This window comes from Rhineura floridana, chromosome 1 (assembly GCF_030035675.1).
Source record: "Rhineura floridana isolate rRhiFlo1 chromosome 1, rRhiFlo1.hap2, whole genome shotgun sequence".
NCBI classification, from domain to species: Eukaryota; Metazoa; Chordata; class Lepidosauria; order Squamata; family Rhineuridae; genus Rhineura; species Rhineura floridana.
Genome location: NC_084480.1, coordinates 246,511,655 through 246,535,535, shown reverse-complemented (window position 1 = coordinate 246,535,535; position 23,881 = coordinate 246,511,655). Strand labels below are relative to the sequence as shown.

The 23,881-nt window shown below is 39.7% G+C and overlaps 1 protein-coding gene across 2 annotated transcripts in view; it reads right to left on the bottom strand.

Moving 5' to 3' along the window:
- LAMA3 (laminin subunit alpha 3) overlaps positions 1–23,881 on the bottom strand; it is a 207,480-nt gene that overhangs the window by 164,325 nt on the left and 19,274 nt on the right. For both annotated transcript variants that reach the window (XM_061596969.1, XM_061596976.1), the window contains exons 3-9: positions 22,551–22,668; positions 21,237–21,355; positions 16,862–17,032; positions 12,886–12,983; positions 11,169–11,284; positions 8,193–8,311; positions 1,404–1,494 (exon numbers count right to left, since the gene is read on the bottom strand). In XM_061596969.1, coding sequence (XP_061452953.1) covers positions 1,404–1,494; positions 8,193–8,311; positions 11,169–11,284; positions 12,886–12,983; positions 16,862–17,032; positions 21,237–21,355; positions 22,551–22,668 — 832 coding nt within the window. The remainder of the gene's footprint in view (positions 1–1,403; positions 1,495–8,192; positions 8,312–11,168; positions 11,285–12,885; positions 12,984–16,861; positions 17,033–21,236; positions 21,356–22,550; positions 22,669–23,881) is intronic.

Below are 23,881 nucleotides of genomic sequence, written 5' to 3'. Positions count from 1 at the left end.
GTGACTGAAAAATACTTAAAACAATATCTGAAGGGATGTATTCCATTCAGCAGGCTACAACTCAATAGTCCCTATGGCTGAACTCTGACATACATTGCCATATTTCCTAATTTGAGCTATCTGAAGTTTCTGAGAGGTCTTCTAACTGAAATGTTATTAGAGCAGAAAGAACAGTTGCTAGCCTATCTTTGATCCAGGAGTAGTCACAGCTAGTGCATTAGCCTTAGCTTTTTTTGGTCTCAAACCAAAAATACAATATCCTGGACAGAGAACAACCTGACCATGCACCTTTGTGGCCACAATTAATCTTTCTACCTGGGCAAAATCTATTCGAGCCTTTCCCAAACATAGACAAGTGTGGCAGGGAAGCACTTGGCAGATGTAGATTTCCTATCACAATGCTATTTTATTATTAATTATTATTATTTTTAATATATATCCCACCTTTCCTCCCAAAGGAGCTCAGGGCAGCAAACATAAACAAAACCATTTAACAAAAAAAAGAAATACATATTGTACTAAAAACAGTTAAAAACATTCCAAGACCACAATTACAACTAAAAACATTCTAAAACACAATTTAAAATATTGTAAAACACAGTTAAGATATTCTAAAACTTAAAAGCATCATCTTTCACTTGAACCAAATCTTTAGGTTGCCAGGAAGAGTCCCCTTTAGCCATCAAATGCCTGGGTAAGCAGGAATGTTTTCAAATTTCTCCTGAAAGTTAATAGTGATGGAGACAGATCCATCTCACTAGGGAGGGCAAGGCCTCACCTGCCGATCATAGGATCCAAGATGGTTGATAATGGGGAAAGTGCTCTTTTAGCTTCTTGGGTCCCGATCTATTTAGGGCTTATATGCTAGTACCTACACCTTGAATTGGACCCAGTAGCTCACTGGAAGCTAGTGCAGAGCTTTCAGGACCAGTGATACATAGTCCCATCGGGCTGACCCACTTACCAGCCTAGCAACCACAGTGTGCACTAGCTGCAGCCTCCAAACAATCTTCAAGGGAAGTCCCATATATAGCACATTATAGGAGTCCTGACAGGAAGTCATCAGAGCATGGACAACTGAGGCCAGGCTATCCCAGTCCAGGAATGGCCAAAGCTGACAAATCAGCTTCAGCTGGGCAAAAGCACTCCTAGCCACAGAAGCCACTTCGGAGTCTAGAGACAAGTTGGAATCTAGGAGTACTACTTTAATGATGAAAGAATCTATTATTGCCGAGTGCCTTCTATACTACTCTAGGATCAGAATAGCAACATGCAATAGAAATATATTAACTTCACATTCTAAAATATATTGAAATTAACTACCAATTCTTGCTACCAATTGCTATGGAATAGGGGTGCTTGTGGTGGAATTCAATAGAAAAAGGAAAAAGGAAATAACATACGTATACATCCATGTGCTGCTGTCACTGGAACACTGTAATGACGATAGTAGCCCTTCACACATTTCTCACAATTTACACCAGCTGTGTTGTGCTATGTAGAACGAAGTCAGAGAAAAAGGTGACACAAGGGAAAGAACAGCTAAGCAACAAAAGAACTGAATATTGGCATTTTAAAATATGTTATTATTATAGCTAAGGAAGACAGTTAATGAGGTAGAAATGCAGTGCATTCTGCATGTTTTTTTTCTTATGTTGTAAGAAGCTGACCAGTTAGAACATACAGCTCTAGGTACAATAACTCTGTGTGGTGACCTACCCGAGCTATATCTTGCAAAAATTTCCTGGGCAATAAGGGTCGCCATAAGTCAGAATCGACTTGAAGGCAGTCCATTTCCATTTAAAGAGTTCCTAGGCATTGAAGAAGCTAGGCCCACACAGACTGGCCACTGGATCTCCTAAACAGGAAGGGTTATAAAATATCCTGTTGAAGCTGGGATTTTGCCAGGGCAATTATAGTTTTTCTGGGCTCTTTCTGACCCTGGTTCTTTGCTTGTTCTCTAGTTTGATTTCCTGGCTAGACCCTCTCTGCTCTGACTACTACCTCCAACTGCTGGTCTGACTTTCCAGCTTAACCCCCTTGTTGCAAATCCCAAGCTCTAATTTGACAATTCCTGGGGTTCAACCCTGATATATTTTGGCAAATATCCAACATGATCAACATCTTGTGAAATTAATATGATCTTACATGAAAGATAAATTCATGGCTGCCTTGACCACTAAATGGCTTTCATTAAATAAGTATAAGAGAACATTCATTTGGTTCTCTTTTAATTTCCATCACGATAGAGAACTAGCAACAAAGTTATCTGATTTCCAATAAACAATCCCCCCCAATTCAATTCAAATCCAAATGGCTGAAATATATTTTTAAAAATGAAAAACAAAACACCAACTTCTTTGGATAACAGAGATAAATTTAAAATGTTGTGATCATGAAAGATTGGATCTATAGCAAGGAAATGACATCTGTGTAACAGTAACATATTGCCTGACACAGAGAACAGAACGTACATGATATTATTTTCCAAAGAAACAGTCTTTGTACACCGTATCCCAATTTTCATCAGTTTGTCATTTATGCAAACATTTCTAATTGTGTTCCTATGACACAATTTGAAAAAGGGTAAGCCCTATTCATATGCCTTTTTGAGGAGGGAAACACTATAATTAGATTTCATAGCTAAGCAATTTCATCTAGCTTAATTTCCACAAAATCAAATTATAGACAATCAGCACAAGTTGTAATGGACAGTGCAGATGTCACCAGTCATTTTTCCACTTTGATGATATTCAGAGAAGAAGTTTAGCAAGCATGTTCTTTCATAGGCAAAAGTGCAAAGAGGAAACTCTACAAAGAAATGTCAAATCGAAAACAAAGAGCTTCCCTCTTTCTCCTAAAAAACAATTTTTCTTTCATTTAAATCCAGCTACATGTGAGACAAGTACTGCTTTCAGTTTCAGCAATGGGATGAAGAATACATGATGGTTGCACTGGATGTTTCCTTTGACCCCAGGTCTCAAGAGGAAGGCTAGTTGCCGTTTGAAGGCCCAAGCAATTGCTAGGGAAGAATGGATTCATCCCTGATTCTTGCTGTTCCCCCTCCCCCATCAGTTCCAAATATGGCTTCATTTCTTCAGCGGGCCAAGTATGGGCCTGCCTCTCCCCACAACTCATCAGAGCCAGCATGACTGTATTAATGATGGGAGACACTTCCAATTTTCCAACAGCCTTTTTGGCCTCCTGGAGATCTACGATTGGAGATCTTAAAGAACAATACAAACTATTATGACCTTGTTTCTCCTTTTCCATTGTTCTGTGGACCATGCATGTGGGACCAAAGTGAATGGAAGGCTACATCCACCTGAGAGCATTTCTATGCAGGCAACTATATTCTGATGTCCAGAGGTATGTAAGCACACGCTGGTATGCATGGGAAGAACTGATTCAAGTCCTGTGTCTGAACTAGCATATTTTTCTGTGATCTGTCATTCAAAATAGCATGAGAAACTTGTGCAAGAGACATGTCATACCATGATGTGTCACCAGTTTCTCCAATTATCAGCTCTACTTTCAGCTTTTTCACATAAGAAGATCCTGCTTAGAAGATCCTATTTAGAGAAGCTAAATAAATTCTTTGCATCTGTCTTCACAGTGGAAGATATAGGGCAGATCCCTGAACCTGAACTAACATTTGCAGGAAGGGATTCTGAGGAACTAAGACAAATAGTGGTAACGAGAGAGGAAGTTCTAAGCTTAATGGACAATATAAAAACTGACAAATCACCAGGCCCGGATGGCATCCACCCGAGAGTTCTCAAAGAACTCAAAGGTGAAATTGCTGATCTGCTAACTAAAATATGTAACTTGTCCCTTGGGTCCTCCTCCGTGCCTGAGGACTGGAAAGTGGCAAATGTAACGCCAATCTTCAAAAAGGGATCCAGAGGGGATCCTGGAAATTACAGGCCAGTTAGCTTAACTTCTGTCCCTGGAAAACTGGTAGAAAGTATGATTAAAGCTAGATTAACTAAGCACATAGAAGAACAAGCCTTGCTGAAGCAGAGCCAGCATGGCTTCTGCAAGGGAAAGTCCTGTCTCAGTAACCTATTAGAATTCTTTGAGAGTGTCAACAAGCATATAGATAGAGGTGATCCAGTGGACATAGTGTACTTAGACTTTCAAAAAGCGTTTGACAAGGTACCTCACCAAAGGCTTCTGAGGAAGCTTAGCAGTCATGGAATAAGAGGAGAGGTCCTTTTGTGGATAAGGAATTGGTTAAGAAGCAGAAAGCAGAGAGTAGGAATAAACGGACAGTTCTCCCAATGGAGGGCTGTAGAAAGTGGAGTCCCTCAAGGATCGGTATTGGGACCTGTACTTTTCAACTTGTTCATTAATGACCTAGAATTAGGAGTGAGCAGTGAAGTGGCCAAGTTTGCTGACGACACTAAATTGTTCAGGGTTGTTAAAACAAAAAGGGATTGCGAAGAGCTCCACAAAGACCTCTCCAAACTGAGTGAATGGGCAGAAAAATGGCAAATGCAATTCAATATAAACAAGTGTAAAATTATGCATATTGGAGCAAACAATCTTAATTTCACATATACGCTCATGGGGTCTGAACTGGCGGTGACCGACCAGGAGAGAGACCTCGGGGTTGTAGTGGACAGCACGATGAAAATGTCGACCCAGTGTGCGGCAGCTGTGAAAAAGGCAAATTCCATGCTAGCGATAATTAGGAAAGGTATTGAAAATAAAACAGCCGATATCATAATGCCGTTGTATAAATCTATGGTGCGGCCGCATTTGGAATACTGTGTACAGTTCTGGTCGCCTCATCTCAAAAAGGATATTCTAGAGTTGGAAAAGGTTCAGAAGAGGGCAACCAGAATGATCAAGGGGATGGAGCGACTCCCTTACGAGGAAAGGTTGCAGCATTTGGGGCTTTTTAGTTTAGAGAAAAGGCGGGTCAGAGGAGACATGATAGAAGTGTATAAAATTATGCATGGCATTGAGAAAGTGGATAGAGAAAAGTTCTTCTCCCTCTCTCATAATACTAGAACTCGTGGACATTCAAAGAAGCTGAATGTTGGAAGATTCAGGACAGACAAAAGGAAGTACTTCTTTACTCAGCGCATAGTTAAACTATGGAATTTGCTCCCACAAGATGCAGTAATGGCCACCAGCTTGGACGGCTTTAAAAGAAGATTAGACAAATTCATGGAGGACAGGGCTATCAATGGCTACTAGCCATGATGGCTGTGCTCTGCCACCCTAGTCAGAGGCAGCATGCTTCTGAGAACCAGTTGCCGGAAGCCTCAGGAGGGGAGAGTGTTCTTGCACTCGGGTCCTGCTTGCGGGCTTCCCCCAGGCACCTGGTTGGCCACTGTGAGAACAGGATGCTGGACTAGATGGGCCACTGGCCTGATCCAGCAGGCTCTTCTTATGTTCTTATGTTCTTATGCTGGATCACAATGGCCAACCAGATGCCCACAGGAAGCCTGCAAGCAGGACCTGAGTACAAGAGCATTTTCCCCTCCTGCAGCTTCCAGCAACTTGTTTTCAAAAGCATACAGCTTGTGACTATGGTGGAAGAGCACAGCCATCATGGCTAGTATCCATTGATAGCCTTATCCTCCATAAATGTGTCTAACCTTGTTTTAAAGCTATCCAAGTTGGTGCCCATCATTGTTTCTTGTGGGAGCAAATTCCACAATTTAACTATGTGCTGAGTGAAAAAGTTCTTTTTTTTTGGTCTGTCCTGAATTTTCCAACATTCAGCTTCATTGAATGTCCACAAGTTCTATTGTTATCAGAGAGGGAGAAAAACTTTTCTCTATTTTTGCCATACCATTGCATAATTTTACACAATTCTATCATGTTGCCTCTGACTCGCCTTTTCTCTAAACTAAAAAGCCCCACATGTTGCAACCTTTCCTCATAGGGGAATTGCTCCATCCCCTTCATCATTCTGGTTGCCCTTTTCTGAACCTTTTCCAACTCCTTTTTGAGTGGAGGCAACCACAACTGTACACAGTATTCCAAACGCAGCTGCACCATAGATTTATACAATGGCATTATGATATCAGCTTTTATTTTCAATTTTCTAGTGATTCCTAGCATGGAAATTGCCTTTTTCACAGCTGCTGCACACTGGGTCAACATCCTTGTGGAGGTATCCACTACAACCCCAAGGTCTTGTTCTTGGTCAGTCATCCCCAGTTCAGACCCCATAAGCGTATACGTGAAATTAAATTTTTTTTGCTCCAATATGCATAACTTTACACCTGTTTACATCGAATTTCATTTGCCATTTTAGTTCCCGTTCCCTCAGTTTGGAGAGACCCTTTTGGAGCTCCTCACAATTCCTTTCTGTTTTAACAATTTAAACAAGAACAATTTAGTATCATCAACAAACTTGGCCACCTCACTGTTCACCCCTAATTCTAGATTGTTTATGAACAAGTTAAAAATCAGAAGTCCCAGTATCGATCCTTGGGGGACTGCATTTTCTACAGCCTTCCATTGGGAGAACTGTCTAATTATTCCTGTTCTTTGCTTCCTGCTACTTAACCAATTCCTGATCCACAAGACAACCTCTCCTCTTATTCCATGACTGCTAAATTTACTCAAGAATCTTTGGTAAGGCACTTTGTCAGAAGCTTTTTGAAAGTCTAAGTACACTATGTCAACTGGACCACCTCAACTATATGCTTGTTGACACTCTCAAAGAATTCTAACAGGTTAGTAAGACAAGAATTTTCCTTGCAGAAGCCATGCTGGCTTTGCTTCAGCAAGGTTTGTTCTTCTATATGCTTCATTAATTTGTCTTTAATAATACTTTCTACCAGTTTTCCCAGGACAGACATTAAGCTAACCGGCCTGTAATTTCTAGGAACCCCCATGGATCCCTTTTTAAAGATTAGAGTTATATTGGCCACTTTCCAGTCCTCAGGTATGGAGGTGGATCTGAGGGACAAGTTACATAGTTGTGTTAGAAGATCAGCAATTTCACATTTGAGTTCTTTGAGAATTCTTGGATGGATGCATCAAGCCTTCATTTCCAATACAACAGGAAGCAAGCATTATCAAGACAGCAGCAGTGCTTACTGCTGCCCATGATGATCCTGCTAGTCTGTCTGGACACTAGTATCAATTAGTACCCTAAACATATGGATGAGGAACAACCAGTGCTGAGATTCAATGTGCTTGTCAACTGAAAAACACTACATCTGAAAGTGCCCACAGAATTTCATTTCATTGTTAAAAGTCATCCTGCAATTAGTCTGGAGAAATGTCTCAAAGTATCCCTCTTGCAGCGTCTCATCTTCATTATTGGTGTCTCTTAAAAAATATATATATAGACAAATATACCCATGTATTATTTTAATCAGAGCTCAAAGGAGAAGTTGGGTATCAAGTATGTATATTATCGTATTCATCCTGAAAGCCTTGTTCCCATTATTTAAATTCCTATTGGCTGTGCCTCTTCAGATGGCTAAAAAACAAAACACACAGTTCAATCCTATATACTTTTACCCAGAAGTAAGTCCCAATGAGTTCAATGGGGCCTATACAGCTATCCTATACTCACTTACATGGAGGTAAGCCCCAATGAACTCAATGGGATTTACTTTTGAGGAGATATATTTAGGATTACACTGTCCATTACTGAAGTTTACATATAAAGTGACCAGTGATTTGAGCTATCCCTTTGAGAGCATTTTTAGAAAAGACTGTGATGGGTATCATCAGAAAGTCTATAATAACATGGATTGCATGGTTTCCAAAGGGAAAGGAATACAATAAACACTTTAATATTCCTTGAAAAAATAGTTTTTTTGGTTTTAGTTCAATGGATATTTGCTTATGGCAAAAAAGTCTGTATATTAATGATCAAGTGATTTTGACATTTTACATGCATTTGTAATCATATTGTATATGATCCCAGAATTGCATTATTTCAACTGAATTACTGAAATGTTTTTGTTCTGCATTGCCTTGGATTAATATTTTTAGGACACAATCTTAAAAACACACTTATTAAGGAGTAGCTCATTGAAAACTGCAGGACTTTAGTTCAGAATAAACATGCATAGAATTATACAGACAGAGACTAAAACTTAATAAAGTCTTGAGTCACTGAAAATTAGGCTCAATTCTCCAGCAAACATTGATTATTTTTCTGCCCATCATTTCCAATTCTCATTTATTCTATAAGAGGGGCATTTCACCTGGCAGTCCATGCAGACCCCTCCACCTTGATACTTTCCATAAAGATTCAAACTCTCTTTACGTTGTTCAACTTCAGGATCATAATAGCAGTCACTGGCATGCCCATGGCAGTTGCAGGCTGAGAGAGATGAAGAGATGGATTTTATAATAACAGTGGAATGAATGAACAACAGAACATACAGAAGAAAAGAAGTGTCTCAGATTTCCATACAATAAGCAATGAGTTTTTCCACCAGCAGCACAATAATCACAGTCTGTTCAATCCAACATTGTTCAAACCAATACTGTCATTAAAGCTTGTTACAGGGGAAAGAAAGAGGTCATTTGTAAGCTTTAAAAATCTGCATATTCACATATGAAGAGTGTGTAGTGTATTTCTTAGCAGTGTGTTCCAACTGAGCCAAAATTGTTTCCCCAGATAGGGCAGTTTATCAGAGCCACTTTTGTTGCCAGATATCTGGCCTTGACATTCTTCCACGTTAGAGCGGATGGGAAGAAGTGCAGGGAACTGACCACTGCACCATTGAAGTACAACCTGAAGATACCAAGCCTGCCTGGTTGTTCTCAGCAGCGGAGCTCTTAAATATACAGGATCTCTATGGCGGTTGACAATTGGCAATCTCAGATTAGACCTTCCCACTAGCATAATGAAGGCTACCTGGTGCAGTGGCTAAGTTTTCTCCCAACTTGGTAGTGTTTTCAGAGGGTGAAATAGTTCTTTTCCTTCAGCTTTATGCTGCCTCCAGTTGTCTTCCACTTCCATGACTGTTTGGAGTTTGATAACTGCTGATGGTTCTTCTACCACGGAGGTCACACCTCTCACTGGCCCTGCTTCAACACCCCAAATATTTTTATCTGGTTGGAAGGTGTCCTTGGATTCTCATAATGACTCTTGTTTGGATGGAGAAGAGAGAGGGGTGTGTAAAATCTAGCCTACTGGACAAAGGTAAAATGCACATTTGTTGCTCCACCCACTTTTGCCTCTGGTCCTGCCCACAGCTGGCATGTGGCCCTTGGAAGGTTGTCCAAACAGGAATGCAGCTCTTGGGTTAAGTAATTCCTGTTCTAGCCCCTCCCTAAGTCTAGACTCCAACCTACACCCACCCTTATTTCAGGTATATGCATAATTGCTGCTGCTGTCCCCTTTTCTACATCAGCATTGTTTTCCCCACATAAATCATTCCAGGATACTATGCTAGGGATGGAAGGATCTGATCATTTCAGTTCTTGTAGTTTCTCAGTTTTCCAGTTATAAATTCAGTTCTGCACATTTCTGCAGCAACTTGAATTTTTTTAAAAGAAAAAATCCTCATGAAAGTACTTCAGCATTTTAGTGTGAATTTCTAGAACATTTTTATATGCAATTTTAACTAATGTACACATTTTTGCAAACAATTTATGATGAATTGTATGTTATTTTCACTAATATATTTATTTTATGCACAGTTTCCCTAATATATGCATTTTTGTAAACACTAGTTGGTTGAAAAACTGTATCACAAAAAGCTGTGTTTTGGTTCTCATATTGTTTCAAAAAGTGTGGATCTCATAGATTCAGCTTTAAATGCAAACTGAATCAAAGTTCTTCCGCATTCCTTTGGGAAACTAATTCATAGATGGAAATGTTGCTCCATCATTGTGAGAACTCATTTAAAATTCTGCTTGTGAGTAAATGCTACGTATTTGGGCTCAAATAATTCTGTACTTTCATTTATTCATCACTTCTTTAAAATAAAAAACATGATGTCATGTTGTTTACTTATTCACAGTCATTCCTTTTAATAAAAGATTATTTTTCTATATCATTCATGTGAAATTTAGGTACTATTTGTTTTGACATGCCAAGTTTCTATCAAAGAGTTTTGCAGTGTTTGCATTTTAGGCTGCTGAAATGTTTGTACATTGATTTTCATAAATCTTTTGTTCTATGCCACCTCCATACTATAGATGTGTATATATACTTGACTGCCTTTAATGTGGCTGTACAGGTCATAGCTTATAGTTGCAAAACATGGATGATTTCCTGAAAAAAGACCCCCTTAATAAAGAATAACATCATTTTTCTTCATGGCTCCATTTCTGCCATAGTTTGCCAAGGCACAGCCCTGAAACTTGGGGCCCTTCTAGGTGGTCCTTTTATAACACTTTATTCATAGTTTTAAAATACCTTTTCCACTGAGAAACTACAGCAAACCATCCACACCATTGTATTCATTTCTTTTTCTTTTCTTTTCTTTTTTTAAAGTATGATTGCACTCTTTCCCATCCACACTAGTGACAGAATGTGTTCAGGTAGAGAGTTTGGCTCCTAAAACATTACACCCCTTCTCTGTTCTGCTCCAACCAGTGAAATTCCGCTTTATGAGCATGCACGCTGGAATGACACCTCTGTACATCTTTTTTTTAAAAAGCCGGTTATTTCAAAATTCTAGGCTGGCATGGGGAAAAGGTGCTAACGGAACACATCGATCAATCTTACACACACCACTAAATGCAGAATATTTGCGCAAACGAATACCCACAGGGTGGCTTTGCATAACAGTGCCAGAATTCCATGAGGAACAGTCACACATCGACCTCTGCAGAAAGCAGCCTTGCCAGCAATATACTCTGTGCTTTGCTCAGCAGAGGACTGAGGTTCTCAAGTGCCCAACAACCAGCTGGCTATCACACACTTGAGAAACACTGTACAAGGGACTTGACAGGTAGGCAAGACAAGCCACCTATCAATCATCTGATGTCATAATGACATCAGGTGATCAATATCTTGGCTGTCCCGCCCAAATGTCAAGGTTGGCCCATGGGGCCAACAATCTGGCCTGCCAGGTCAAAAAAGGTCTTCACCTCACTGTACAAGGAATGTTTGAAAGGGCCCTGCTTTAAATGGCTGGGCTGTATGGTAATAATAAAGAGGAAAATTCTCTTGAGCATGTTTAAAGCACCTTTACCTCCCCACATTCAGACCCTAAACTTACATTCACAAAGGTTTGTACTGCTGGCTGTTGCAGGTTGCCATTGCTTCTGGTTGTATCCGGGGCAGCAATGATCACAGGTTTCCCCACAAGTGTTGTGCTGACATTCACACTGATACCTGGATATTTAAGAAATTGTCATTTGATTTTTTTCTTTTAATTATTTTTTAATTATTTTTTCACAGTCTAATATGATGCATGCAGAAACCTACAGTGTATGGTGGAATGTATCAATAACCTCTTCAAAATTAAACTTGAATCTTTTGTAATACTTTGAATTATTACTATTATTTATTTGATTTATAAGTCGCCTTATATGAAGGCATATCAATGTGATGAACAATGTAAAATAGCACAAAGAAAATTCGAAGAACATAAAATGCAAAATACAAAGTTAAAGCACAATAAAATAATCCAGTTTAGGCCACATTGGATCATGCATTTAAAGGATTATTATACCACTTCGGAGACTCCTATCCCCCTCACAGAGCACTGGTTCCCAGAGTAGATTAACTATCCATTCCCCCTTCCCAGGGAACTCTGAGAATTGTAGCTCTGTGAAGGGAATGGGGGTCTCCTAACAACACTCAGCACCCTTAAACTACAGTTTCCAGGATTGGGGGGGGGGAGAGCCATGACTGTTAAAGTGGTATAATAGCACTTCACATGTATGATATGGATGTGACCTCAGTAAGCACATCACAAAAAACATACCCCAGTCAACAAACATATTCTCCGACAATCATGGCATGATCACAACAAAATAATCTGTACGCTGTCCCAGTTCACAAAAAATGCTAAACCAAACCAAGCTTAGTGTGAATGAGCAAATATGCAGGGTCCCAGAGAAAAGACTGTGGCCACTCCACTCCTGCCCCAATCTTTCTGCTGCCACATTGCCTTGGGCTAAGCCATGGTTTAGCTTAGCATTACATCTGAACCTGGGCTCATGGTTTGTCTTTCCCAGAACAAACCTTGGTTACAGCTTGTGATGTATCTGGAGAAAGATAAGCCACAAGTCTGGGTTCAGACACAAAAACCAAAGCATGATTTAACCCCAGGTAGTGTGGTAGCAGCACGACCTGAGGAGGAATGCAGTGGTCATCTTCACTTCAGAAATGCACATATTTGCTCGTTCATGCTAAGCTATAGCTTAGTGTTATGTAACAACCAAGACAGTAGCTCGTGAACTAGGGTTGGGAGCAAGATGGGGAATGTAGAGAGGCAGCTTGCAATCCTGGACACAGATTGTTTGAATCCCACTAACTTCAGTGGGATTTAAGAAACAAAATTCTCTTAAGGACTGCAGCCGAAGTGAATTTAGACAATGAGGTCATTTAGTTAAGAGAAATTCATATAATACAATTTCCACCACACATTCAAAATATATTAACACTTCTTACACATTTTTTCCAATACTGAAGTGGAAAATGTGTGCGCTTTGTAATATTTTAATGATGGTGTAATATTTATGATCAATGTAAACAGACAATACACATGTACAGGTAGCAAAGAGACATTCAGGCCATTATCAAGGGTTACATAGTATACCCATTTTCTGACACAGAGATTAATCTCCACCTCAGAAATAATAATATGCTAAAAATGGGCGGGAATAAGTTCTGAAGTTATGAAGAAAACTGGAAATGGTGCCATCACTTTACAGTCATTAAAGCAATCATTTTGAAAGCACCATTGATCTTACTGCTAGTTTCCTTACCTGTATGAATTTAGGTCACTTTTTGCATCACAAATATCAGCATGTCCATGGCAAACACACTGTCCACCAACACTGATGTCTTTTATGCTATAGTAATACTAGACAACAGAAATGAGATTTACAGATAAGTAGCTGACAGATAAGTAGCTTCTCCTCAAAGTATTTTGTCAAAGGTCATGAATTCTAGACCAAGGATGAAATAAATTTGCTAGTGAAATATATGCATGGCCACTGATAACTCCCCCTACCATGAATTTTTAGTTTGATTCAATGGGGTTCTTATGTTTTTATGTACTAATTCTGCTACTAAAATTCATATTTTAAAAAGATTTTAGTTATTTATTTATTTGCTATGGACCAAGGAAGTAGATAATAAAGGTGGGGGTGGAAGGGAAGTGCAAAAAGAATGAGGTTAGGCAGATATAGGGACAGAAAATTGTAGCCATGAGTGAAGAAAGAGAGAGTAACAACCCATCTAGTCCAACACTCTGCTTTTACAGTGGCCAACCAAATGCCTATGGGAAGCCTGCAAGCAGAAACTCAGCACAAAAGCACTCACCCCTGTGAAAGCAGATGCAATAATGCAACTGTACAGCTATGAGTAGAAGTAGCCGATTAAAATCTTTCAGCTCACTCAAGAATCCACTGCCTGTCATTTGGTAAGCAACTGTTTCAACATCTCATCTTTAAAATGATAACAATATTGGTTTACTTTTAAGGGTGGTGTAAGGATTACTATATAAGCATATGTGTGCAATTCTTTTAACACTTAAGTCCAGCCCATTATTGTTTTATTAGGCTAAGTCCTTCTGTGGTTTCTGAGCCTTCATTGCATAGTACCTATACAATCCAAAGTTTGTCTCCATAACATCAAAAGAGAGCTCTGCAAATGAAAGCTGAAGATCTCAAAATGATGCTAGGTCACATGCTCCATGCTTACTAGGTGAAGACATGGTTTCAAAAACAAGTCACATAGGTCAACTATCCGTTGACTTAAACAGCATGAAGCCAAGATACTGATTTACGGTTAGAGCAATATCAGGTAGTGGGGGAATGCAAAAAAAGAATTTTTACTCACTATTAATGTCACTGACCAGGGCCCAAGATAATGTATACTTGTCTCATAAACTCAAATAATTAGCCATTCTCCAGGACTGTTGGCCTTGTACAGCATATGCCTGTTCAAGTACCACAGGGCAGTGCTTAAGACTAAGGCTGCAATTTTACAGACACTTACCTCGGTGTAAGTTTCACAGTACTCACTGGGGCTTGCTTCTAAGTAGACATGTACAGGATTGCACTGCAAGGCTGCAATTGTACACGAGCTTATTTGAAAGTAAGTCCCATAATACACAGTGGATTTATTTCTGAGTAAATATGCATAGGATTGGGCTTCAAGTCATCTGCAAGCACTATTAATCCAAATGGCTTAACAGTTTGTTATCTCAGCACCACTCCCTGCCACCAATCCATGTATGACAGATAAAGCCATACTCAGTTTGAGCAGGCTCAGTAAATAGTTATAAAAACTGTGTACATTTAAGAAAGCAGGAAAAAGATTCCCCACCCTATCTGATCAGTACTGATGGAAGAAGCCCCCCCCAAAAGGAATCAAGTTTGCTACCTTAACCTTAGTGACCAGGAAAGTAAAAAGTTGCATCTGCTGGGGAATTATTTTATCTTACAAATTCTGCTTCACAAATGTGTAATGATTAGAAGTCCATTCCTTATTTTCCATGCCATTCTAGCATACTAGAATCTGGAGTAGTTCAAACACAGATTCTATTTAGGAGCCAAGTGTTCTCTCTCTCTCTGTCTGGTAACCATGAAGGATTTTAGTGGACCTCATTATAACTGCTTGTTTGATATCGACATAATAAAACCATACTTTGCTTTGACTACTTTTACCCATTTTCCTGGATTCCTGAAGAATTTTACTATATGCATCTCCCTTTTCTCAGAAATCCTTGGATACAGATGGAGCTGGCATAAAGAGTGGGTTTAGAACAGCAATAGCCAGAGTGGTGCACTCCAGATGTTGCTGAACTACAATTGCTGTCAGCTCCAGTCAGAATGGCCAGTGGTCAGGGATGATGCAAGGTGCAATCCAGCAACATCTGGAGGGCACCACACAGGAACACAGGAAACTGCCTTATACCAAGTCAGTTCATAGGTCAGTCTAGCTCAGTATTGTCTAGTCTCTACAAAGTCAAAAGTATATAGGAGTCTCTCCCAGCGTTACCTGGAGATGCCAGGAATTGAACCGGAGATCTTCTGTATGCAAAGCAGATGCTCTGCCAATGAGCTATAGTCAGCTACCCTGTATTAGACCATACAAATTCTGTAGTAAACAGAAAGCATGAGTTCCTTGTGCTTCCAGTTCACCTGCTTCTTCAGGAATGTCCAAAATGGGAGCTTCCCATTCTCTTGGGGAGGGGAAGATGTTAGTGGTGTAAAAGTACAAGACCTCACTCAGCAGGACTGGTCCACCACATTTGAAATAAGTGAAGTAACACTTATTGAGAGCAGGGTACCTGCATTCTGAATTCACATTGCCACCAAAGAATCTCCCCACCCCACCATAAGACCAATAAATCCACAGAGTCTAAGGTTATTTAAGTGTATCACTGGGAGATATGCAGGGACAGCTTACACATCTCCCTGTGAAGAACCATGGAACTCCCTGTGTCAAAGACATGTGAAAACAGAAAGTGCAGGTCACACATGCTTCCTCCTTAGTATAGAAATTGCTGGTCAAAGTGTGGCATGTGATTTCCTTCTGTTTTGTGTATAAGAAAATGAGTAAGGAAGCATTCTTTCTATGATACATGTTTTATTTAGGGGTCGTTTATAACTAACAAGCAATGCAAACTGTCACAGAATCAAACAGATTGAATGACCCAGAAGGCCATCAAGTCCAGCCTCCTGCCCAAGGCATGCTCTTTTCATTCATCAGTTCTCTACAGTGGTTTAATCCACACAGTTCATTGCCCGGTTTGCACATTACGCTAAACCACCATTTATGTTTAACTATGGTTTAACATGTACAAACAGTGTAGTGGTACATGCTGCTCAGATGTCTGTTTTTTTCCTGCCCCTTGCCTAGCTGCACTGCACTAGGACAACAAGCCACAAGTGTTTCTCTCCAAACAAACCATTAGAGGCAGGCAAGGCTTTTTTGGGTTTTTTTGGCTTACCGTTCATAGTTTGTTTGGGGGAAACCATGAGCCTGGGTTCAGACAACAGGTCAACCCAAGGCTTGTGGTTTGTTGTTCCATGTATGGTGCAGACAAGAGCAGATGAGGAGCAAACTGGGGACATTTGAGCAGCACATACCACCATGCTACTCATTTCCAATGAACCATAGCTAAATATTAACTGCAGTTTAACATGATGCACAACACAGCCTTTTTTGGGATCAAAACGTTCCCTTACTTGTACAGTTTATACCTGCCCAAGAGCCTTAAAAGGCAAAAACAAACTTATTTATAGCAATATAGGGGATATAGGAAGAAGCCATATTTCAGTGACAGAGCACGTTCGTCATCTCCAAATAAAAGGCTCTCTGGTAGGACAGCTAAGAAAGAAATCCATATTTGAGACTTTAGAGAGCCACTGCTAGTTAGAACAGACAGAACTGGATGACTCATTATAAAATATCTCTATATGTGAGATCAAACCATCTCTATACTTTTGACTTCTTAGAAAACAAAAAGGCAAAAGCGCTACAATTATGTATTTAATCCTCAAACAAATACCATATAGAGAAGTCTTCACTGAGTGTTTCAACCAAAGGTTTCCACCTCAGTTTTTCTGATAATTCATGGGGGAATTTTTTTTCTTCAAGATCAAGTTAACCTAAAATTGCACAAAGTTATAGCAGATCTGGAAACACACAGGAAATGTTTGAGTAGCAGTAAGTGCCTCTTCACATCTATCATGATTTCTTCTCTGTCAAAAGATAACGTTTACTCACTCTGCGTGTCACTGTAGGATCCCGTTGAGCTTTAGATATCAAGTGTCCAAGGAGGGTATTGGTTCTGAGGAAACGTAAACGAATATTTGTTGCTTTAGTAAATTCTCTTAGTGTGAGAGAATGGGTGAAGTTATTTGCTCCTGGACGACCATTTACCAAAGATATCACAATCTAATATATGAGAGAGAGAGAGAGAGAGAGAGAGAGAGAGAGAGAGAGAGAGAGAGAGAGAGAGATCAGTTTTAAAACATGGGCAAATTAATAGAAAGCATCTTATAAATCTCTACAGCAGGAACATGCAGATCTGGCTACTGGCCCATTCTTGCAACCATTATTTCAAGAGAGGGCATTATTTCAAGGGTTCACAGATACAAGAAAATGTTGCTAGGGCAAGTACAATGCCACCCACTATATGCACAGCTAAATATAACAGTGAACACATACGATTGGTACCCATGTAATATAACCACAGTCTGGGGCAATGAGAATGGAATTGCAATAGGCTTCACTGCAGAAACACCCCTACACATATCCCCTCAGAAGTGAAATCAGTGGGTCTCATTCTAAGGTAGGTGTGCAGAGAATTGCAGTCTGAACCACAGTAGAACAAGGTTAACTTTCACAACCAAAACATGTGCAAGTGCTGCATAGCTCTATCACTCTGCATAGGCCTAGGCAATTCCTACTTGTTCTTCCTACTTTCTGTCATCTCAAACTACATCTTCCAAGAAGTAATGCTCCCAGCCCTGTTAATTATGGGCAATATACCATACATAAAAACACTAAGTTGTATGCAGTTGTGCTCCTCCACTGACAGAAGGCTCTTTGGTCTAGCAGAAGCTTCCAAGAGCTGAAAAGGGTGAAGGAGGTAATTTGCAAGGATTTCCCCTTTCTCCTGAAGTCCCCTGGCTCATCCAGCATGAGTCCTCAACCCAATCCTCTTTAGTAGATTTAAAAGAGAAGAGATAATCAGTGTAAGTTGCCTCTTCCCTTTCTGCTAACTAGAACTTTTCATCAGCAGAGGGACACATTTAGATACAAAGATACTTACATCACCTTTCAACTGTATTCCAAGGACAGTTTACAATTGCAAATCAAAAATGAAGTGGGTCCTAAGGCCATACATTACCCATATGTTGAAAACTGAGTAAACATTCTAAAGGCAGCAATTGCCTAGGCTCTCAAACTACAAATACAGCAACAAACGCAGCTTCCATTACAAGCAATTGAATGAACCCTGTCTCATTTGTGATGTGGAGGCATCCATGCTGTTACCCACCTCACTGAATGGACGTTATACCCAGAAAATAATCTAACTGAAATGGCTGAATCCCTAATGTACTTTAAAAAGCACTTAGAATTATTGCAAATATCAATAATAGTAATAATAAAAATCATCATTTGAAATGTGGTGTTGGAGGAGAGTTTTGCAGATACCATGGACTGCGAAAAAGACAAATAATTGGGTGTTAGAACAAATTAAACCAGAACTATCACTAGAAACTAAAATGATGAAACTGAGGTTATCATACTTTGGACATATAATGAGAAGACGTGATTCACTAGAAAAGACAATAATGCTGGGGAAAACAGAAGGGAGTAGAAAAAGAAGAGGACTAAACAAGAGATGGATTGATTCCATAAAAGAAGCCACAGACCTGAACTTACAAGATCTGAACAGGGTGGTTTATAACACATGCTATTGGAGGTCGCTGATTCATAGGATCGCCATAAATCGTAATCGACTTGAAGGCACATAACAACAATCAATAATAGTTATTCATACATCTCTAACAATCAGTTATGTTGCTAAAAGTAGGTAAATACTGAAGTATTTGGCCAACATGAATTTATTTTTGAGTTGTAGCACAAATATCCATGATATAAGTTGATTGTCGACCATGGGTATAGTCGTGCAGGGTCTCAGGGGGACTTAGACCCTTTACTTTTTTGGGAGCAGAGTCCCTATGTCTCCAGCATCCTACAAGTCAATCAGCATAGAAGAGGAGTGTATTAGCCATTGATAAGAGTATTCTAACATGCTTCCTTTTCCTCTCCTGCTGATGGGAGCCAAACAGAGTGAAAGGTGGTGAGTCAGCCACTGAGAAGACTCTTTTCAGTCCTAACATTCTCCTCTTTCCTGCTTATTGGCTCCTAGGCATTAACAAGGATCTCATTCTCAACTCCACAGCAAAAAAAGCAGTGAGGGGGCATGGCTGTGATTAACATGAAGAGACCCTGCACTTCTGACATTGCCACTACACTACAGTTGCTGACAGCAAATTAGACTTTTTAATTGCTCTTTTCTTTAGAAGAAAATACAAAATGGAATTTCCCCATTAGCAAAAACAGGTTTTTCTAATGATTAAAGAAAATGCTTCAAAGCTTTTTTAAATAAAAGCTTGTTGTAGAATAATAATGAGCTCCAGTAACTCAGTTCTAGGAATTCTACTATTTTAGGAGCTGATTGTAAACTTTTATCAATGCTAGTAAGCTTCTATTGGCACAAGAAGTCCTACAGATAGGGAAAAGTGATTATCTGTATAAAATGTGTTTGTAGTCTTATGGGCTACAAAGTTACTTATTATCATTTTTAGAAAATGGTAACCAGAAAAGAAAGCAAAAATTTGTGAATAACTGGGATAGTTGTCAGTAGCAGCATTTGAGGTTAGGGATGGGATCCATTAGCTGGATCCATTTGCTGGTGTCAAAAGCATTCTGTCAACCTAACAGAGCTGGAGAAAGCAGTATTGATTCAAGTTCATTCTTTGGTCACTATCCGCTGCTTTTACCAGTCCAATTTTTCCCTCTCCAAAAATATTGATATTAATACTGATATTGGAAATATTGATACATGAGAGAAAACATCAACATTTGAAAGAAAGAAAATATTAATAATTTGAAAGAAAATATTGGAAAAGGAAAGGAAAATAGTTTCGTCTCCGTCTCCACTGTGACTAAGGCTGATTGGTTTTCATGTTAGCAAGCAGAGACTGGCTGTTTTCTTTTTGGAAAGGAAAAGAGGAAAGCAGTTTCAGTGCCCACCCCCACTATTCCTCAGCAAGCATAGAATCAACATGGGTGAGATGGCTTCTTCACTCCCACTTGGACATTGGATTATTCAAGTGGTGGTGGGTGGCAGAGAGGGACAGAGAGCGGGAGAGCTGGTCTGTGAGTAAAATCCAGGGCTGTGGAGTCAGAGTCTGAGTTGTGGAGTCGGAGTCGGGAGCAATTTTGGGTGGAGTCGGAGTCCGACTCTGATTCCTTCATAAATGGCAAGTGTATATTAACTAGTAATAACACATTTACTGTAGTAAAATGATAGCACAAGGCATTTCATCACCACCACATGAATCCAGAGCTTGGAAAAGTTACTATTTTGAACTACAACTCCCACGAGCCCAATCCCTGGGGCTGATGGGAGTTGTAGTTTAAAAAGTAACTTTTCCAAGCTCTGGATTCACATGGTGGTGATGAAATGCCTTGTGCTACCATTTTACTACAGTAAATTTGTTATTACTAGTTAATATACATTTGCCATTTATGAAGGAGTCGGAGTCGGACAGTAGAAAAATAGAGGAGTCAGAGTCAGAGTCGGAGGTCTGGCGTCCACAGCCCTGGTAAAATCAATAAAAGAACAATACATTCAAGGGAATATTCAAAAGGAACAAAACAGAGTTGGAGAAAGCCACTGAAGTTTGGAGTAAACAGGATCACTCCACAAAGATGGAGAATATGTAGACCACTGGAAAATCGTGCTTATCCCTACTTGTGGTAGGCCAAAAAAAGTAGCGGAGGATACCTAGTGGAACAGAGAGTTCTGTGTATTGTTGGGAGAGAGGCCTGTGATTCCAAAGTACTTGTCATCAGATGAACCCATTCACCAATATAACTGCTGGCATAGTACTGTAGTAGAACAGACAGGTGGACAGGTAAAGTGAACATCAATAGTAGTTACAGACAGAAGAGAGAATAGCCATTGGTCATTAAGAACCCATTTAACAGTATGGACCTGCCTTATATGTATTTTATTATACAATCACTGGGAGAATGCATGTGAAATTCTTTGAACACTCAAAACTTTGGGTAGAGAAATTCTGCCAGTTCCAGTGCATCTCCACCACTCTTTTCTGAAAATGGGGATACATCATGCTAGTTAAACCCCACCCCCTTTTACTGTAAAACCTGGTGGAATCAGCTCAAGTGCATTTTTTAAAAAATTCAGTTTCAAACAGATTTTGCAACTGATCAGCAGTTCAACACGTTGCCCCTCCAGGTGTGACCAATGGAAACACTTCGATATAGGCAACTAGTATACTCACAGCCAATATCTAAATGCAAAATATTATTGTTCCTTTTGTTTTCCTGAACTTACCTCTCCGTTTTCTAAAGGCACGATCCGAGAATATTCTGTAGTGCAAATGACGTCATCATTCTTTCTAACACGAGCATTAGCTTCCTTCCTAAAACGTTCCCAACAGCTTGCTTTAGAATCTAATAAAAAAAATTAAATCACCTTTATCTCCTTCTTGTTATATGTTTTAAGTGTGTGGTTCCTGGTCTGGAGAACATTACTCATCAATAACATAGAAGATATTATCAAGGCATAAAAACATCTCAAGCTAAAAAGGGAAGTATCCTGGTAATTCAGATCCTGCCCCCCATACCTGCTCAAGGCCCTCTGCTGTTCTCACAAAATTAGGCCAAATAGTCACTTGGCTCAAAGTCTGAGAGTTTCAGTTAGTCTTAGAAACGTACAAGAGAAGGAAAGGACACAATGCCCCCATTGGGGAGGATCATCACTTCTGCCCCAATTTTGGAGAGAGGTGTATCCAGTCCATCTCATTTGTGTGTCTGTGTTTTAACCTTGAGATATAATGTACAAAACGCAGAACGCAATTAGACACTAACTTAAGTCCCATTGACATCAGTTGGCCTTAGGTTTGTCTTAACTGTGCATTCAACTACGACCGTTTAGCCTGATCATAGGTAGAGTTCAGCATGTTCTCTGAAATCAAGCTATGCATGCCTTATGCAATTGACTTATGCATGCCTAGCTCTACATAGGCTGTAGTATTATTCTCATTAAAAGTCTTGCAAGAAGATATACAACATTTAAGTCACCTCTTGTTAAGTAGTGCATCTATGATTAAATTGTCGTTAATACATCGTTCCAGTTCAGATATAATGCTAAACCATGAGCTGCATCAAGCCTTGGGTTCACATGCTCCCAACCTTTCTCTTCCTCTTTAACATGTGAGAAGACATTGAAAGCTTCAACTTTAAATTAGAATAAACTACATGTTCCTGTTTCATCTGAACTTGGGAAACTGTAGGTTATTCTATCTGTGGTGAATTAACAAGGGTCTGAAACTGCAGTTTGATCATTATCTATTTGAACTAACCAGTTTCCAGAGTTTGGACAGAACAGGAAACTGGTTTGTTAAAACAGAATGTGGAAGCTTTCCTTCTTCTTACTTTATGCATTAAGGAAAGGAGAGTGGAGAGCATGCAATCCAATGAATTAAACCCATGAATCGAGTTATATTGGCTAGATAGATTTTACGAGGGAAAGCTCCTTTATGTATTCCACATGGCACCGCATATTCTTACAAGTTAAATGCCCAGAGGGAAATAGTTGCTATTGACAAAAGTAAAACATTGTAAGAGTTTAAAAGCTGGTACTCACAAGCAAAATATTGCCATGGTATATAAGTTCTTCCAAAGTCTATTGATCTTTCTAATACCCACAGATCTGGACGTGGAGAATTTGCAAATTTGATGAGGACATAAGCCACATGGAAGTACTGGTAATAAAATGACACATAAAGAAACATTAAAATATACTAAATAGTACTAAGAGAAAGGTAATGCTGGGAGCTCTTGAGAAAACAATAGAGCTAGTGAGGTAGCATCCATTGGTGCCTCCAGGGGAGTTATTCACATTTAACATTTGATATTAGTTGCCACACCGCACCATGACGATACTAACATTTTCTCTTCTTGACCAAGGTAATTCATTGTAATCCAGTGTTCAACTGGCTGGATGCTTCAGAACACACTTAATAAGGCAGAGCTGATTTATTAAGTGGAACTCCAGAGTGCAAGAAGACAACCAAAGTAAAACATTTGAGTAGCGACCATAAGTCATATGGCAGAGACTGTAGCAGCAGAGACCACAGTTCAGTGAAACATCCCATGGCAAACACCATAGTTCAGTGAAATGCAGCAGAGAGCCAGAGCAATGAAGTGGTTGGAGTGTTGAACTATGACCTGGGAGACCAAGGTTCAAATCCTCAGTCAGCCATGAAGCTCACAGGGTGACCTTGGGCAAGTAGCTGCCTCTCAGCCTAAACTAACTAGGACTGTTGTGAGGATAAAATGGAGAAGGGGGGAACTATGTGCATCACCTTGCCTCCTTGGAGGAAAGGTAGGATATAAATTCAACAATAAAATAAAATGCTCTGCATGAAAAAGGTCCTAGGTTTAATCTGTGGTATCTCCAGTTAGAATGATCAGGTGGCTGGTGATATGAAAGATCCTTCTCTGCCTGAGACCGTGGAGAGCTGCTGCCAGTCGGAACAGACAATACTAGGCTAGGTGAAAAAACAGTCTGACTAGTATAAGGCAGCTTCCTATGTTCCCACCTATCAGTGGGCGCATACATCTCAAAACTCTGTGGATCACATTGTTGCACATTAATATAATTGAGTTTTCTGCCAATTCCACTGCACAATGAACTCACACAGCACAATAAGAGTCGTTCATCCAAGTTTACTTGATCAAAATGTATTCAAAATGAAGCAATTACACAGTATAAAAAATTAAAATTGTAGTTGATCTTTCTATTTTGGCACAAGGAAATGGCAGCACAGAATGCACTGAATCCCGACTTCCTAGCCTATCATGCAACCCTGATGTTTTAGCCCAGGGATAGCCAAAGTGGTGTTCTCAGCTATTGTTGAACTATAACTCCCATCAGGCCCAGCCAGCATGGTCAATGATCATGTGATAAACGTT